At 39.9% G+C, this 18021-nt stretch overlaps 1 protein-coding gene across 1 annotated transcript in view; it reads left to right on the top strand.

The window, feature by feature from the left end:
* Positions 1 to 17239, top strand: part of DYNC1H1 (dynein cytoplasmic 1 heavy chain 1) — a 45898-nt gene extending 28659 nt beyond the window's left edge. Inside the window, exons 45-78 of the mRNA XM_048306995.1 lie at positions 83 to 197; positions 319 to 480; positions 557 to 771; positions 858 to 1062; positions 1202 to 1375; positions 1476 to 1595; positions 1722 to 1842; positions 2434 to 2629; positions 3282 to 3399; positions 4355 to 4570; positions 5108 to 5320; positions 5507 to 5634; positions 6047 to 6200; positions 6923 to 7069; positions 7152 to 7302; positions 7484 to 7737; positions 7888 to 8022; positions 8117 to 8211; positions 8304 to 8478; positions 9311 to 9386; positions 10475 to 10635; positions 10887 to 10998; positions 11080 to 11140; positions 11521 to 11644; positions 11960 to 12073; positions 12351 to 12521; positions 12668 to 12885; positions 13083 to 13186; positions 13590 to 13801; positions 14287 to 14440; positions 15270 to 15412; positions 15797 to 15965; positions 16315 to 16442; positions 16861 to 17239. Coding sequence (XP_048162952.1) covers positions 83 to 197; positions 319 to 480; positions 557 to 771; positions 858 to 1062; positions 1202 to 1375; positions 1476 to 1595; positions 1722 to 1842; positions 2434 to 2629; positions 3282 to 3399; positions 4355 to 4570; positions 5108 to 5320; positions 5507 to 5634; positions 6047 to 6200; positions 6923 to 7069; positions 7152 to 7302; positions 7484 to 7737; positions 7888 to 8022; positions 8117 to 8211; positions 8304 to 8478; positions 9311 to 9386; positions 10475 to 10635; positions 10887 to 10998; positions 11080 to 11140; positions 11521 to 11644; positions 11960 to 12073; positions 12351 to 12521; positions 12668 to 12885; positions 13083 to 13186; positions 13590 to 13801; positions 14287 to 14440; positions 15270 to 15412; positions 15797 to 15965; positions 16315 to 16442; positions 16861 to 16989 — 5170 coding nt within the window. The 3' untranslated portion in view covers positions 16990 to 17239. The remainder of the gene's footprint in view (positions 1 to 82; positions 198 to 318; positions 481 to 556; positions 772 to 857; positions 1063 to 1201; positions 1376 to 1475; positions 1596 to 1721; positions 1843 to 2433; positions 2630 to 3281; positions 3400 to 4354; positions 4571 to 5107; positions 5321 to 5506; positions 5635 to 6046; positions 6201 to 6922; positions 7070 to 7151; positions 7303 to 7483; positions 7738 to 7887; positions 8023 to 8116; positions 8212 to 8303; positions 8479 to 9310; positions 9387 to 10474; positions 10636 to 10886; positions 10999 to 11079; positions 11141 to 11520; positions 11645 to 11959; positions 12074 to 12350; positions 12522 to 12667; positions 12886 to 13082; positions 13187 to 13589; positions 13802 to 14286; positions 14441 to 15269; positions 15413 to 15796; positions 15966 to 16314; positions 16443 to 16860) is intronic.
* Positions 17240 to 18021: the final 782 nt, after the last annotated feature.

Here is an 18021-nt window from a genome sequence, read left to right as displayed (position 1 = left end):
AACTTGAAGCTTAGGTGTTCTAGGAAAAGCTTCAGTAAGTTTCTAACACTTATCAATCACAATTGGTTGTGTTCTTTTTCAGAATCTTCCGTCAGCCACAGGGCCACTTGCTGCTAATTGGAGTCAGTGGAGCAGGGAAAACAACCCTGTCAAGATTTGTTGCCTGGATGAACGGTTTGAGTGTCTACCAAATCAAGGTTGGTGTGCTAGTTTAACTTCTGAAAACCTGCAAGTCAAAACTCCCACTTATATATTGACCCCTAAAATCCCATTAAAAGCTAAGCCAAAATGTTAATGACCAGTGTTAACTCTTACCAGGTTCACAGAAAATACACAGGTGAAGATTTTGATGAAGACCTTAGGACAGTATTGAGACGTTCTGGGTGTAAAAATGAAAAAATAGCTTTTATCATGGATGAGTCAAACGTCTTGGATTCTGGATTCCTGGAGAGAATGAACACTCTCCTAGCCAACGGAGAGGTAAGAAGATTTTGAGTAACTATTTTAAGCACCTTCTTACAACCATAAACTGCAACAAAAATATCTTTTGAATTAGGTTCCTGGTCTCTTTGAAGGAGATGAATATGCTACCCTGATGACTCAGTGTAAAGAAGGAGCACAAAAAGAAGGTTTAATGTTAGATTCGCATGAGGAACTCTACAAATGGTTCACCAGCCAAGTTATTCGGAATCTCCATGTAGTGTTCACTATGAATCCATCTTCTGAGGGCCTGAAGGACAGGGCAGCTACTTCTCCTGCACTCTTCAACAGGTAATTGCTGCATATTCTAACATATGTTACAAGTATCATTAAAACACTGCTTCTGGGAAAGTCTTCACAAATGCTTTTTATTTCAGATGCGTCTTGAACTGGTTTGGAGACTGGTCAACTGAGGCACTATACCAAGTTGGCAAAGAGTTCACAAGCAAAATGGATCTTGAGAAACCAAATTACATTGTGCCTGATTACATGCCAGTTGTGTATGATAAGCTGCCACAGCCACCATCACACAGGGAGGCTATTGTTAATAGCTGTGTGTTTGTGCACCAGACTCTTCACCAGGTATGTTATTATTACGCTGCTTAACTTACACTTACCTCTAGGCCATGGCATCATTCACCAGTTTCCTAAAAACTATGATCCTTGGCATCCAAATAAATTTTAGAACAGTGCATGTTCTACAACTTTTTGTTCCCTAAAGGCTAATGCTCGGCTGGCAAAACGAGGAGGCAGAACAATGGCAATCACACCACGTCACTATTTGGACTTCATCAACCATTATGCCAACTTGTTCAATGAGAAACGAAGTGAACTGGAGGAACAGCAAATGCATTTGAACGTTGGTCTTAGAAAAATCAAGGAAACAGTTGATCAGGTATGTATCTTTAAAACTTTGCTCTCTGTAAGGCTGGAGTGATTAAATAGATCTCAGTGCTTAATATGAATTCTCTCTTCCATCTTAAAATTGATCTCAGGTGGAAGAATTGCGGCGTGACCTAAGAATAAAGAGTCAGGAGCTGGAAGTGAAAAATGCAGCAGCCAATGACAAGTTGAAAAAGATGGTGAAAGATCAACAGGAAGCTGAGAAGAAAAAGGTAAAAATTTTTATTAAATCTCTGTGCATAGCAACTATTTTATTTACAAAACAGAGTCTACAGAGCAAGTACTGGAAGAAATTCAGCTTCTAAAAAGCATATTTTGTCTGTGAAATTCTCTTACAGGTTATGAGCCAAGAGATTCAGGAACAGCTGCACAAGCAGCAGGAGGTCATTGCAGACAAACAGATGAGTGTGAAAGAAGATCTTGACAAAGTGGAACCTGCTGTCATTGAAGCTCAAAACGGTATGTAAACATTTGAAGAGATCACACTGTGGTCTTGGATATAAAACTGGTCTATGGGAATGTGTTCTGTTGTCATCTGGCTTGGTCCTGTCTGATAAAAGTGTAGGCTCTTAGCATGGGGCTGAACAGAGTTGAAGAAATCCCTTCTTCTAAATTCACAGTCTTTGAGCTGTGATTTTTGTGCTATTTTTTTTTCCTGTGTGTAATAGTACCAATCTGATACTTGATACTCCTGTGGCTTGTGGCTTAGTTTCTGGCAGACCAGCTGTAGAAAGATCAGTGATGCCTTGCTGTTGTACATACAGCATACAGTCAAGCTGTCCATTCATTAAACTGGGTAGACAAATCACTGGTTTTGAGTCAATTGTTTTTATGCAGCAAAGTAAGTTGCCTGTCCCCATTTGGCAAGTTGATATTCATGGAAGTCTTGTAATATAGTAGTTATTCAGGAGTATCTGCTTCTGTAATAGCCTCATATTCCTTTCTAGAATCTTGAAGCATTTTTACAAATCCAGGGTGTACTCTACTGGGCTTTGCTAACTGTTTGCTTTCTTCCCAATCAACACTCTTCATCTTTCTGGCCCTGGTTAGCTGTGAAGTCAATAAAGAAGCAGCACCTGGTAGAGGTCCGTTCCATGGCTAATCCACCTGCAGCAGTTAAGTTGGCGCTGGAGTCCATCTGCCTGCTGTTAGGTGAAAGTACCACTGACTGGAAACAAATACGTTCCATCATCATGAGAGAGAACTTCATTCCAACCATTGTTAACTTCTCTGCTGAGGAAATCAGGTAAAGTGTGAGATATTTATGTGAACAAACTATTTATAAAGAATGGAGGGTCTTAACTGGACTGTTCTCTGTGTAATTGCTTTGGTAGCACGTGACTTCCTTTGACACCAGCTTACTGTACATGATGAACATGCAGGTGGTACAGGAAATGGACTGCTGAAGCCAAAGTGTATCATGCAAACTGGAGCAAAGCTGCTGCTTGTTGTGTGACTTCAAGGCATGGTTGCAAAGCAGCGTGTTGGTGTCCAAAGCCACAATGTCAGTCGAAAGTGGCCTTGCAGCAATAACAGACCAGGCTGCTGAGGGCTTTATTCAGCTTAAGAGGTCAGCCTCTTAGCTGACTCTGAATGTGAGCTGAAGGTCAGACTAGAGACATCTGAATTCCCTTCCAAGTCCAAATTTTTCAGAGGAGAGTTGAGCAGTTTGTGAGTGACTAATCTTAAAATATTGATAAATTTTTTTTATCACCTGTAAGCTGTGATTTCTGAAACAACGTATGGAGCTACTTAAAACATCCCAGCTACTACTCAGCAAAACTGCCAGAGAATGTTCACTGTCCCCTGTGGAAGGCAGGCTAGATAAAGGGATACTGAGCAGCTCTGTGCTGACATACAGTGTACTCATGCTATCTGTAAAAATTTTTCCCTTGCAGTGATGCCATCCGGGAGAAGATGAAGAAAAACTACCTGTCAAACCCAAGTTACAACTATGAAATCGTAAACAGAGCATCACTGGCCTGCGGACCTATGGTGAAATGGGCAATTGCACAGGTAAAGTCAGCTTGAGGAAGCAAAGGCAAGGTGAAAAGAGTGAGCCAGAAGGCATATAGCAGTGTCTAAAGGCTCTGAATTTGCCTTTATTCAGCTAAGAACTGCAAGCTATTTTGCTTCAGAGAAATGGGGTAGATGGTTCAGATGAATGCTTATGCGATATATAGTGCTGTGCCAGAGAATTATTAGCCAGTTGTGGTACAGCCTCTGCACTGGAAAACTTTGAGTTTACAGTGAACATTAGTGGATACTTTCTGTATGTAATGTCGTTCTTCAGGACAATACAGTTCTTCACTGGAAAATGCAATGCAGTCCTCTTAATGAGACTGCATTTGTCTTGCCTCAGAGTAGAACACACTCAAGGCAGTTGTGCCAAGGTCTTTCAGGCAGACTTTTAAATACTTGACTAGTTTCCTAAAGGAATAGGCTTTGGGGCATCTTGCCCCCAGACTGAGATACCCAAAAAGGGTTTTACTTGGTGTTGATGTTCAATACAGCAGAATGTTTGGCTTGTTAAAACTGTGCCTGCTTGGAATGGCATGATCTGGAGAGACTGTACTTAATTTGAATCTGCCAACAGGTCCTGTCCTAATTGTTCTGTGGCTTAGCTTTACTTATTTCATTGCTAAGAAAGGCAGATTAGCACAGTATTGGCATGGACACCATATTGAATATTTATGTAAAATGATGCTGTGCACTTTTTAATGTGGTCTGAACCTGTGTAAATCTACAGAGCAGCACAAGAATCTTGCAAAAAGCAATTATGTTTCTGTGCTTAGTTTAAATTAGTTCCTAGGGATTGGTAAACAAAGTTTCTCTAAAGTAGTTATTAATTCTTACAGAGATCAGAAGTACATAAATTTGAAAAGATGCAGTTGATAGTATATACCTGAATGCTGTGGTTCTTGTTAACAGTCATTTTTGAAAGTATAAAGGTTTTATTTACCATTTGCAGCTGAACTATGCTGATATGTTGAAAAGAGTGGAACCTCTACGCAATGAACTGCAGAAGCTGGAAGATGATGCCAAAGACAACCAACAGAAAGCAAATGAAGTGGAGCAGATGATTCGGGATCTTGAGGCCAGTATTGCCCGTTACAAAGAAGAATATGCAGTACTGATTTCGGAGGCTCAAGCTATTAAGGCAGACTTGGCTGCTGTAGAAGCAAAAGTAAGACTTTATATACCAATAATTTTCCATTCTATAATCTTTGACAGTCCAAAATTGAATTGTTCTTCAAGCTTGAGAGTGGACTTGGTTGCTTCCCTTCTGCAGTGCATTTAAACTGTTTCATCTCTGGGTGTCATGAGGCTTCTCAAGAAACCTGTCAGGAGTTAGAGAAATATCAACTCATGTTGCCACTAGATTAACAAGACAGTTCTCATAAGGTTTAAAATACGTAGAAAGCCTTTGAAAACAGGCATGGATGTAGTGTGATTGTAATGTCTTAACTGGACTTAAAGGAGGGGAGGGTAGATTTTTCTATGTACTTGATCTCATACATTAGTATGTTGCTACTGTACTAGTACTTAGCACTTTTAAGTTCCTCAAGGTAACAGTTAAAATCAACATAATAAATAAGCACTGAAGTGGAGAACCCCAAATTTAATCTCATGCTGAGCTTTTAAATTTAAATTGGGCCTTGAGAGACTTGTAATATGACAACAGTTCATCATCTAAAGAATCTACTTCGCCACTTATTTCTAGGTAAACCGTAGCACAGCTCTTCTGAAGAGTCTTTCTGCTGAACGTGAAAGATGGGAGAAGACAAGTGAGACTTTCAAAAACCAGATGTCCACTATTGCAGGAGACTGTTTACTTTCGGGAGCTTTTATTGCTTATGCTGGCTACTTTGATCAGCAGATGCGTCAGAATCTGTTCACTACATGGTCTCACCATTTGCAGCAAGCAAATATCCAGGTAAAGATCCAGTCATGATAAGTTAACCATAAACTGATTTACTGCAGGAGTTAAACTTTAGGATTGCTAGGTAAAGAATGGAGCAGTTGGAAAAGAGCACTTTGTAGAGCTGCATTTACTTCAAAAGTCTTCACCAGCTGGTTGGAGAATGTCACGTTAAATACTAACTGTGTCTGCTTCCTGCAGTTCCGCACAGACATCGCAAGGACCGAGTACCTTTCCAACGCCGATGAGCGGCTGCGCTGGCAAGCAAGTTCTCTGCCTGCAGATGACCTGTGCACTGAGAATGCCATCATGCTCAAGCGCTTTAACAGGTACTTCATTCTAAGATGCGGAGTTCTGAAGCAACATTCTCACAGGAGGCAGGGTTTGCACCTACTGAATCACAGCAGCTCCTTCAAAGCACTGTTTCACTGGTGTGTGAAACTAATGTTTGTAAAAGCTTCTCAACCATGCGTAAAACAAAAGCTCTCATTCACCTTTGTTTGCCTTTTTTGTTATGCTTAGCTGTTAAAATAAGTTGCCTTGAACTGAAGCTATTTTGTTGCCCAAATACAAACTTACCTTTCAAAACTCTGAAGTGAGTCACTGAACCTGCCTCAACTTAGTGAAGGAATAAACAAGGTTTTAGAGTTGAGACTAATAATGCAATGTAAATTCATAAAACTGCTTTGACATTCTGCAGTCAAAACCTAAATAATGAAAGTGGTTTATTTTTAACTTAAGGTATCCCTTGATCATTGATCCCTCTGGGCAAGCTACAGAGTTTATCATGAATGAATATAAAGACCGTAAGATAACTCGTACAAGTTTCTTGGATGATGCTTTCAGGAAGAACTTGGAAAGTGCCTTGAGATTTGGTAACCCACTTCTGGTTCAGGTTAGTGGCACAATGATGTAGAAACTATTTAAATTCTTGAATTCTGTCCTGTGTACTAGAAAAGTTTGCAATTGTTCTCTTAGTAACATGCCAACAACTTTATTTTCAACTTACAATTTAACAAGTAAACTAGTGATACATGTGGTGTTAGTCCTGAGAAGAATTAGTGAGCTACAGAATCAAAAGAACTTACTTCCTTTTCCACCATTTTGAGATCAAATTCTTTTATTTTGAAATGATCTTTCTTTACTTCCACACTATAAAATGACTTGCAACCTAACTGTTCCTTTGTTTTCATGTGCTTTCTCTAGTCATATGATATGGCTAGTTATCTAGAATTAAATCTACTCTGAGTATCAGGGAGAAATTTCAGTAATATAAAGAAATAGGCAACTATAGGAATAGTTGACTTTCACTTGAAATGGGTGGGTTTTTTGCTTCTCAGTATGGAAATGGAAAAGATCAGTAACTGTTAACTTGTGCTGTTTAGAATAGGGCTTACATGCAGTAGAGCTAACAAAATTACCACCACTAATAATACTCCTCTTCTGCCCCTGTGTAGCTCAATTACACATCTAAAGTGCAAATACATTCTGAATGTGATCCCCATTCCAAACCAACTGCCAATTGTTTACTTACCAGAATTTTAATCCCCAGTTGGATTGGGAGTTTTAGACTGAGACATTTGCGAACAACAGTCTTTAACACATATGTCTTTCTAGGATGTGGAGAGCTACGATCCAGTTCTGAATCCTGTTCTGAATCGTGAAGTCCGAAGAACTGGAGGCAGAGTTCTGATTACTCTGGGAGACCAAGATATTGATTTGTCACCATCCTTCGTTATCTTCCTTTCCACCAGAGATCCAACAGTAAGTAAAACAAAAGCTGTCCTGTTTGTAGAAATGGCACGTGAAGAGAGCTGAGAAAGTTTTTCCATGTTCCCTGTGACAGGTTGAATTCCCACCAGACCTCTGCTCTCGTGTTACCTTTGTGAACTTCACAGTAACTCGCAGCAGCTTACAGAGCCAGTGTCTGAATGAAGTCCTGAAAGCTGAAAGACCAGATGTTGATGAAAAACGCTCTGACCTCCTCAAGCTTCAGGGTATGTTTACTAAAATTAACTTCCTTCTGTTCTAAAAGATTACAGTGGGTTTACTCTAGTGATACATAGTGAAATATCTTCATACGCTGCTGTTTGTCCAATGGCAAAGTACACACAATATGCATAATTCTTAAAAACTAACATATCTGTACAATGTGACCTATCTTTTCTTCTAATTAAGGTGAATTTCAGCTGCGCTTACGTCAGTTGGAAAAATCCCTACTACAAGCACTTAATGAAGTGAAGGGACGTATCCTGGATGATGACACCATCATTACTACTCTTGAGAACCTGAAGAAGGAAGCAGCAGAGGTCACCAGAAAAGTAGAGGAGACTGATATTGTCATGCAAGAAGTGGAGACTGTTTCTCAGCAGTACTTGCCTCTTTCTACAGCTTGCAGTAGTATCTACTTTACTATGGAGTCACTGAAACAGGTAGGTTGAGTTCTTCCAATTAGGAGCTTGGTGTATTTACTGGTTAAAGCTAAATAGGCACTGCCCAGTATTGCAGTTTGGTAGGCATACTCTGCTGGTTATCAAACATCAGGATTGTAGAGAGAAAAAATAAACTCTCTTCTCTTTCAGATCCATTTCCTGTACCAATACTCCCTCCAGTTTTTCTTGGACATCTATCACAATGTCTTGTATGAGAACCCAAATCTGAAGGGAATTACAGACCATACTCACCGTCTCTCAATTATCACAAAGGATCTCTTTCAGGTTCAGTTTTTTAACTAATAAATGTAATTCTTTAATCATTTTTGAAGGGTCAGAGTTCAAAGCTTCTTACACTGCTACTCTGTTTTGTTCCTAGGTGGCCTTCAATCGAGTGGCACGTGGCATGCTGCACCAGGATCACATAACGTTTGCCATGTTGTTGGCCCGAATCAAACTGAAAGGCACTATTGGGTAAATGTTTGTTTTCTTGCTTCATTTCAATTGAAAAAGGGAGGGATATCTTAAAAGCATCTAGCTGAAGTCTTCTTTTCCCTTAACATTAGGGAACCTACATATGATGCAGAATTCCAGCACTTCTTGAGAGGGAAGGAGATTGTACTAAACACTGCATCTCTCCCCAAAATCAATGGTTTGACTGTAGAGCAAACAGAGGCAATGATGAGGTTGAGCTGCCTTCCTGCATTTAAGGACCTTGTTTCAAAAGTTCAAGCTGATGAGGTAAGTGTTGGCTAGGGTCTGTCTCTCTTGTTAAGCTATCTTGTTAAGCTTTCCAGGTGTGTCTGCTTGAAGAGCTTCATACTTACATATAAGCTCTCCTGCTGTGGGAAGAGATGCCCTGAAGATGAACTAGCTGTAGTTGTGGAAATGAATGTTCTTACTTCCTTCGTAACCCAGCTGTGAAACTTGTAAATACCAGCATTGTTCATCACTCATAAACAGTTTCACCATTCATCTGGCTTTGTGGTTGACCAGCTCTGGTTCCCATGGTAGCAGAAAGTGTGACACTGCAAGTCATTTACTGCATCACCAATGTGTGATAATTATGCAGTAGAAGGAAGCAGCCCCAGCCATACATAACTTCATTATGGTGGGGTCTTGGACATGTCTATGTGGCATAAACTTGGAGTGTACTCATCTGCTGAACACTGCACCTTCTTACGACTGAAGTGTTCAGAGAGTAATACATCTTTGTCTTGACTGTGAAACTGTATGTCCCAAATTATGTCCATGTCTTAAATAGTACCTGTTTGGTTTGCCCTGCCTAGTTTTTATATTAGAAGTTGAATTCTCTTTACTACATCTAATTTTTCTCGAACTGTTCAGCGTGGGGTAAAATAACATACAGCTTGGGCTGGGACTTGGTAGAGATCTGTAGAATCAGGGGTGCTGAAGGCAATCAGTGAAATCAGGCATATCAGTGACATGATTTGGCACATCTAAAGAAAGCATAATAGACAAAGTGTAATTTGAGTTTTATGTATCCTTGCAGCAGGTTTCTGTTGTTATGAAACTCCAGTTCAGGTTTTTTGCTTTTTTTTTTTCAATACAGCAATTCTGTATCTGGCTGGATAGCAGCTCCCCAGAGCAGACTGTACCATACCTTTGGACTGAAGAAAAACCTGCAAGTAAGTGAAGTTGCACTGTTGTCCATACCAGTCCTACTATAGTGATCTAAGCAGTTACTATGATTTTAAAAGTAATTCTAAAGTAGAATTTAATTTTGGACCTTAATGGTTAGGAAAATCATAAAGTTGGGACTGTGTAGGAACCTCAAATCTAGTGGGTTTGATTCTGGGTTGTTTTGGTGGGTTTTGGAAGGTTTCTTTGTTTGGCTTCATTGCGTTTTTTAAACCAAACTGTTCCAAGCAGTAGTTACTACACTTGGTTGCTGCACCTTAACCTGTGTTCTAGTCTTCTACTGAGGATGAAACGTAATTCTACAATCTCATTAGATTGCATAATAGTTTGGATTAACCTTAGTCACTGCCAATCTGGAGATAGCTCAGTACTCTGAAAAGCTCCAAGACACAAATTTTCTGAGAACAGGGCAGTAGAGTGTTTCAAGGTGCAGTTGTATCTAAGCATGAAGTCTTACGTCTTGCTACATTAGTTGTCAGTACTGATTTGTTAAGAGCGAGAACTTGAGGGTAACTGTTGCCCTTCAGTTCCTCCTTTGTCTGAAAGATAACTTTAGGACGTGTTTGCTGCCTTTGATCATTCTGGGTTCATTCCTGCTGCTTGCTAAATTAAGGATTCTGAGCTCGTATTTACTAGCTGCTTATTAAAGTGATGCCTTGAGAGGCATCAAAAGCTGCTTAACCATTAACTGAAGCAGCTCTAGGTTATCTACCCTATCCATTCTAGACAAGTGTATAGTAATTCTAAGTTTAGCAGAAGAGCAGATTATTTTGTGAGTGAGATGATGTGAAGGGATCTGTTGTCCCTGAAAATTAAAATCACTCATGGCAATAATTCCAGCCTGTAGATTTTTTAAACCAGCTGAAGCCGGTTAAGTTTTTTTAAGCTGTCAAATTGAAAACAGAATATAAGCATTTCATTAAAAAGTTGCATCTGATCTTTCAAATGATAATTAGCTTTCTATATACATAGTCTTCAGAACAAGATGGGGAGAAACTGAATGGAGAATTGAAGACAGGAGTGTGTTGAGGATGGTTTTCTTACCTGTCCAACTAATCCTGTCTCCTCTTTCCAGCTCCCATTGGACAGGCCATTCATCGCTTGCTTCTGATCCAGGCCTTCCGTCCAGATCGTTTGTTGGCCATGGCACATACCTTTGTTTCAACAAATCTTGGAGAGTCTTTCATGTCTATTATGGAGCAGCCTTTAGATCTGACACACATTGTGGATACAGAGGTAAACTACTTGTTTTTGAGATGCTTAGTGCCACCTTGCATGAATTCCACAGTGAGTTAAGCTATCCAGTGAATATTTCTTCCACTTACCCTTCTCTGGTATGAGGAGTGGATTGTTCTTCTATTTGTTAATGCAAAACTAAGAGTAACATCATGGGTTTAGTTGTACAGAGGAAAGAAACACTGAACTTTACTGCATTTCATATTTATCTAGTGATTGATTCATATCCTTTTCAACTTCTTGGGGCACAGGTGAAACCGAATACCCCTGTGCTGATGTGTTCGGTGCCTGGTTATGATGCCAGTGGTCATGTTGAAGACCTTGCAGCTGAGCAGAATACACAGATTACTTCTATTGCTATTGGTAAGAGCATACCTTATTTCAACATCTAAACGTAATGAAATTGTTAGCAGTAAGAAATTTAACAACCCTTTTGTCTTTTAGGTTCTGCTGAAGGTTTTAACCAAGCAGATAAAGCAATAAACACAGCAGTGAAATCTGGAAGGTAAGTTCTGTTTCATTTTCAGCTAGGATACTGCCTAGTAGAAAGGTAAAAGGGGGAAGTTACCTATTGGCTAGAGAGATAAAACTGTGAGTAAAACAAAAAAGTAGGCCTGTCTTTAGAATTTAAGTTTGTAATAGCAAGCACATCTGTTTACATCTTATATTTAAATATTATGAGAAGAAGTAGGTTGTACCTGCAGAACAAGAAAATTAACCCATTTACGGTACACAGGAACTCTGGTTCTATGTAGATGGTAGGTTTAAAAGAGGGAGGAAAATCTGTAGCATTGATATCATGTTCTGTTATTCTTTGTGATGATCACAGGCAGGATCCATAAGCTGTTCACTAAAAAGCACTTTCTCTGTTTCAAAAATTCACAGATGGGTAATGCTGAAGAACGTTCACCTGGCTCCTGGCTGGCTCATGCAACTAGAAAAGAAACTACATTCCCTGCAACCCCATGCTTGTTTCAGACTCTTCCTTACCATGGAGATTAATCCAAAGGTAATACTGATTTAAAATTTGATTTTCTCAGGCAGAGTAACTGGCTTGCAGAGCTAAGAGTGCTCCCCAGGGAAGGTTTTCTCATGACTGCCTTTCTGCAGTAAAGAAGAAGGAAAATACACACCAGGGGAGTTACTAGGCTTGCTTTCTGATAACTGAATTGTAGCTGAAAACTTCATATTGTTCCTTTAACCTCCAAAAGAAAGGCAGGACTTCATGTGCTCACCATGAAGTTTTTGAAGGTAACAGACTGTGCTGGAATTTAATTTACTGAAGGCTAAAGCAGCTGGATTTGAGCTTACTGATCTTCTCTAGGTGCCAGTGAATTTGTTACGTGCTGGCCGAATCTTCGTGTTTGAACCTCCTCCTGGTGTAAAGGCAAACATGCTGAGAACCTTCAGTAGCATTCCAGTTTCTAGGATGTGCAAGGTGAGACTGCGGTTTGTGTCGATGAAACTGAATGCAAGAACACATTACTTGAAATCTTACTTAGATGTTAAAATCTCAGCTTCTAAGATGTGCTTCAAATGTTTTTCTCCGCTCCCCCAAGTAAAGTAGTAGTTGCTTGTTCTGTTGGTAGAATGTATTCAGTTTCAGTAGCAATCTAACATTAAGTCTGATACTTTGTAGTCTCTTAGCTGGCTTTATCAGTTCACTTGAAGTAACAGTTACTTGGTTTTGTGTTGGTTTTTTCCTCCCGCTCTAGTCTCCAAATGAGCGTGCTCGTTTATATTTCCTCCTTGCCTGGTTCCATGCCATTATCCAAGAGCGCCTGCGCTATGCTCCGTTGGGTTGGTCCAAGAAATACGAGTTCGGAGAATCTGACCTGAGATCTGCCTGTGACACAGTGGATACCTGGTTGGATGATACAGCAAAGGCAAGTAGTGTTGTGTGCTTAGGCACAGGTGACAGATTACTTTGGATCTTCAGTGAAATAGTCTGTTCTAGAAACATCAAGGAAGCTAAATGAGTAGGAACAAAAAACCTGTTGGTAATTTAACAATTGTTTCCTGCTAATTATAGGGTCGCCAAAACATTTCCCCTGATAAGATCCCCTGGTCTGCACTGAAGACACTGATGGCCCAGTCTATCTATGGAGGTCGTATCGATAATGAATTTGATCAACGTTTGTTAAACACTTTCTTGGAACGTCTGTTCACTACCTTAAGTTTTGACAGTGAATTCAAACTGGCTTGCAAAGTTGATGGACACAAAGATATTCAGATGCCAGATGGAATCAGGTATCATTTTTTCCTTATCCTGATTTCTGTGTACAGCTTTGGTTTTTTTAATTAAAAAACTGCACACAAAGAAAAACAAAAAACCAAGCACATAACCTGTATTTCTGTGCTGTGTAAACATCTGTCTCGGGCAAAGCATTACCTTGGCATTCTGACAGAGGAAACCTTTTAATGAGTATTACAACTGTGCCTTGCAGGCGTGAAGAGTTTGTCCAGTGGGTTGAGATGCTTCCAGATACACAAACACCATCATGGCTGGGCCTGCCCAATAATGCAGAGAAAGTTCTTCTCACCACACAGGGTAAATCCAGAACTTTAACAATGTCTTCCATAGATTACCAGGCCACGATTTTAACTAAAAAGCAGAAGAGAAATATAAATTTTGCTGAAGAGTCAATAGCTTTCTCCTTCTCTCTCTCAACATAATTGGTTTACCTTCCACAAGGGAAGACACTTGAGTATCCAAAAATTGACCAGGAGCCTGTGAATCAAAAAAGCCAGTCACATTTAGTCTTCCAGATGGCAAGCTCCTATCTTGATTGTGGAAAGCTTTATTGTAAGCTTCTGGAGCCACCTACAGCTGGGCAGTTCTGAATCTTAGGTCTAGACTAGGAATAATGGAAAGTCCTGGTTCTTGCATGTAGTGGGATGTTTTAATCTTGATGCCACTGCTTCTCTGACTAACAGCAAATCTTCTGTTTTAGGCATAGATATGATCAGTAAAATGCTGAAAATGCAGATGCTGGAGGATGAAGATGATCTGGCTTATGCAGAAACTGAGAAGAAGACAAGAACCGATTCTACATCGGATGGGCGCCCAGCCTGGATGAGAACACTGCATACCACAGCCTCTAACTGGCTTCACCTTATCCCACAAACCCTAAACCATCTGAAGCGGACTGTGGAAAACATTAAAGTAAGAGCTACATTTTATTTAACGTGGTCATAGGCAAAGCACAAGTTCGGGTGCATTGTGATTTGCAAGTACTGATTACACTGCTGAGGGGTCGATGGAACCTGTGTTGATGCTGATTCTGGGTTGCATAGCCATGTAATGACCTGCTGGGTTTCTTGAAATGTTCCTAAAACCTGGTTTATGTCTTTTGGGTATTATTTGAAGAAATGCAATGGCAAACAGTCTAGCCAGGGAGCTGCAGCAGGCAGCCTGCATTAATTGTTCAGCTGTGACTTCTACTTCCTTGCTTCTCCAAGGGAGAGGAGATTGTTGGTTGTAAAACAGTTTCTGCAATCACTTCCTGCACCACAGCCTGCATCTTCATGTTCAATGCTTGAGTCACAGTGTCACTGCTCAGTCCATCCAGAATTAAGGGGTTGCTTTTCATAGCAGTTTTCCAGCAAGAACCTTGATCTGCAACTTACTTTCAATGTTTTAACCATCAGGATCCTTTGTTCCGGTTCTTTGAGAGAGAGGTGAAAATGGGAGCTAAGCTGCTCCAGGATGTTCGTCAGGACCTGGCAGACGTGGTTCAAGTGTGTGAAGGGAAAAAGAAACAAACCAACTATTTGCGTACACTGATAAATGAGCTGGTGAAAGGTATGGGAATTCAAATTGGCATCCCCCAGTGCTCTCTTTGCTTCTTGCACTGTGTAAGAGGCTGTTGTGGTCAGCAGCTTAAAAAAACCCCAAAAACGGTAGAAAAATGTGGGTAGGTTTTGCCATTTGACACAAGCAATACTTAAAGTTGAGCATAAAATTCCCATTGGTTTGGTTTGAGATTTCAAGTTGAAGTTGATAATAGCCTAATAATTAGGCTATAATAATGGTATAATAGTTAGGCTATAATAGTAATATTGTTAGGCTTTTTGATACAATTTATATTAGCAGCTTAATTTTTAAGCTGAAATCTTACTAAATTCTCTCAATTTCTGACTTGTGACGGAACAAAGTTATTTATACCACCAAGTGAGTAGTATTGGTCCTATAAAATCTCCTAGAAAATATTCAAGTTCTCTGAATTTCTATTTAAAGATTGTACGTACATGTGGAATTTTCACCAACATCCTGCATGTTATAATAGGTGGTGATTTGAACAAAAGCATTTTCTGAAACACAGATACTTGACCTCTTCGGTTTTTTCTAAAGAACTCGAATCTTCATGCAGAGTTGAAGATAGGTCTTGCAGTAAACAGCTGTGTGTAACTGCAGCTGCTCTTGAAAGATGTCTGTAACTGTGGGGTAGCATTTTAAATACAGAGTAGGCCTGGAGGCCATTTGCTCTGTAATCTTTGAAAGTGCTTTCACTTACTGAGGGGTCTTTTAAAATGGAGGTTGATATTCTAGTCCAAGTCTTCAAAGTTTCAATATAGTGTGTAATTTCAACCTGTATATGAACAAAACTTAATTCTAATCACATTTTTTGTAGGTATTTTGCCTCGTAGCTGGTCTCATTACACAGTGCCAGCTGGTATGACTGTTATCCAGTGGGTGTCTGACTTCAGTGAGCGCATTAAACAGCTACAGAATATTTCCCAGGCAGCTGCCTCTGGTGGAGCAAAAGAACTGAAGGTACCTTGTGCTGACTTCTTGGGGTTATTGGTGGAGCTGTGTAACTGCTTCGTGGAGTCTTCACATCAGGACTTCTAAATAGCTCCTCAGTCAATGAACTTGAGTCAGTGTTCTCTGAGATGTCTGTAAATAATGCTGAGCGTCTTCTGATCGCAGCATGATGAGGCTTAGCTGGCTGACTGTGCACAGAGATCAGAGGGAGCATTAGTACTGTAGAACAACAGGAGACAAAGCCTTAGAGCAAAAAGCATCTTAACAGTTACATGGTGTTCCAGTAGCAGCAGGAGCATTTTAATGTAAATAGATTGCTGAAGTATTTATAATAGTCATTAACTAATACTGCAGCTGAAATACATTTTTCCCTGTATTTTCCCCCTTAAATAGAACATCCATGTGTGCCTTGGTGGCCTGTTTGTACCAGAGGCATATATTACTGCTACAAGACAATATGTTGCCCAAGCAAACAGTTGGTCCCTTGAAGAACTCTGTCTTGAGGTCAATGTTACAACTACCCAGAACGCAGTCCTGGATGCCTGCAGCTTTGGAGTCACAGGTAAACTTAGCTGAGGGAAGAGACCTTGCTCTGAAATGTTTTCAGAAGCTTCTGTTATTAAATGGGCATTGTCAAATGAAAAAGATCCTGTCGTTGCAAAAGTTAATACACACTTGCTGAAAATGTTTACAGATTAGTTATTAGGGAAGTATTTGCAATGCTAATAAATCTCAAGACTGGGGCCCGTATATATTGAAGTGGTATCGCATAGTGTATCACCTACAACTTCTTCATTTTGCAGTATGAAATGCTTCTCATTTACTAGACTTTGCCCTTGAAAGATACAGGGGGAGACAGCCTTTAGATGTATGGAAGCTTGTAGAACTCTAAACTGTATTGCAATTTGCAGGCCTGAAGCTTCAGGGAGCTACATGCAGTAACAACAAGCTGTCACTTTCGAATGCTATTTCAACTGTCCTGCCCATTACACAGCTTCGCTGGATCAAGCAGACAAATGCTGATAAAAAAGCAAATGTTGTAAGTGTTGATGAAATTATTTAGGTATACCTAGCAGTTTTTTTCCTAAGCCTTTATGGATACTTGTACTGGGCACCATAAATCAAATTGGTGTTCTCTAATCAGTCTCAGTGTCATCTGGCATCTGATTTCAGGGCTAGCAGCAAACTGACATAGTGCTTCATGTCTTTCCTTTGTAGACACATAAAAATGAGAGGCATCCAAAAATGCTGTTGAGTGCTGTTTAGGTCAAAACTCAATTTTACACCTGTAGCAGCATCTGTGAATTTATTAAGTCTTGGGGTTTTTCCTCATATTTTGAGTACTGAGTTATCTGAGAGTAAATTCCCATCTCATTAGTACCATACAGTGTTACAGAAACCTGTTAACACTCTTCAGCTGACTTACACAACTCTTCTATATTCATGTTTTTCCCCAGGTTACTTTACCAGTTTATCTGAACTTCACCCGTGCTGATCTGATTTTCACCGTTGACTTTGAAATAGCCACCAAGGAAGATCCCCGCAGCTTCTATGAGCGTGGCGTTGCAGTTCTCTGCACTGAGTAAACAAATTCATGTTCACTGGTTAGTGCTGTAGTAAGTGTCAGTCTTCTATGTAGTGCTCACCTGTACTTTTGTAATCAGGGTAGGTTAGCAGATGGATTTGTGTCAAGTTGGCTGGAAAAGCAATGGTGCATTGGGAAGCTGATAGGCCAGAGATTTCTTTGAAGGAAATTTGAGTGAGATTTTTAGATGGTTATTGGTAGATGTGATATTTGATGGATTATGTTATATTAAATAAAATATATAGCAAAAATGTTGACTGTCTATTTCTGTTCATATAATTCTTAGTGGTGTTTTTGGTCTGGAAAACCTATACCCATGATCTTTCCAGAGAATAAATAGAAGTTGCTCTTCGAGCTAACCTCCAGTAACAGGAACCTTGGAATGTAAGTCTGTAGGTGCAGTAAGACACAAAGCCTGGCATCTGCTGTGATAATTCAGGCCACTGCATTCATTACTTGCAATGCACTGGTTCTTACTTGAAGTGACCTGCCACGAGGCACTGAGAAGCTGGACCATCCTGAACTAAACTTCCTTGTCCTATGGACCATAGAGTTTCCTCTTTCTAAAACTGCTTTTGTGGTGAAATAGGCCTCCAGATTCATGTCTCAGTAACCTAAGAGGAGGCTATTAAATGCTTACACAAGGAGTTACAATATTATGTGACCAACTGTTACTAAATCAGGGAGGCTGAGAGTTCCTGCTAATTCCTTGAGTTGCTGTAATGGTTTGGGCATTTGCTTAGTTTTCCAATCCTGAATTAATTGGCTAAGCATTTCTACCTTTTGACCATCCTCTCAGAACAGCTGTTCTCTCTGACAGTGGCTAAAGTCAAGTGTTCAAAGACACATATGAAGAATGCAGGAGCACAGCTTTCTAATCTCAAAATAGAAATTTTGGGAGCCCCTTCCTTCAGTGCTTGCTCCTTTGAAAGCAGTGACTTTCATCAACTCTAGTATTTTCCTGTGATAAAGAAATATCTTTACTTATATATATATATATATATATATACATACACTTCTATAGTACAAGCCT

Source organism: Corvus hawaiiensis, chromosome 6 (assembly GCF_020740725.1).
Source record: "Corvus hawaiiensis isolate bCorHaw1 chromosome 6, bCorHaw1.pri.cur, whole genome shotgun sequence".
Lineage (NCBI taxonomy): Eukaryota > Metazoa > Chordata > Aves > Passeriformes > Corvidae > Corvus > Corvus hawaiiensis.
Note: the sequence above shows the minus strand (reverse complement) of the source record. Positions and strands in the feature narration are given on the sequence as shown.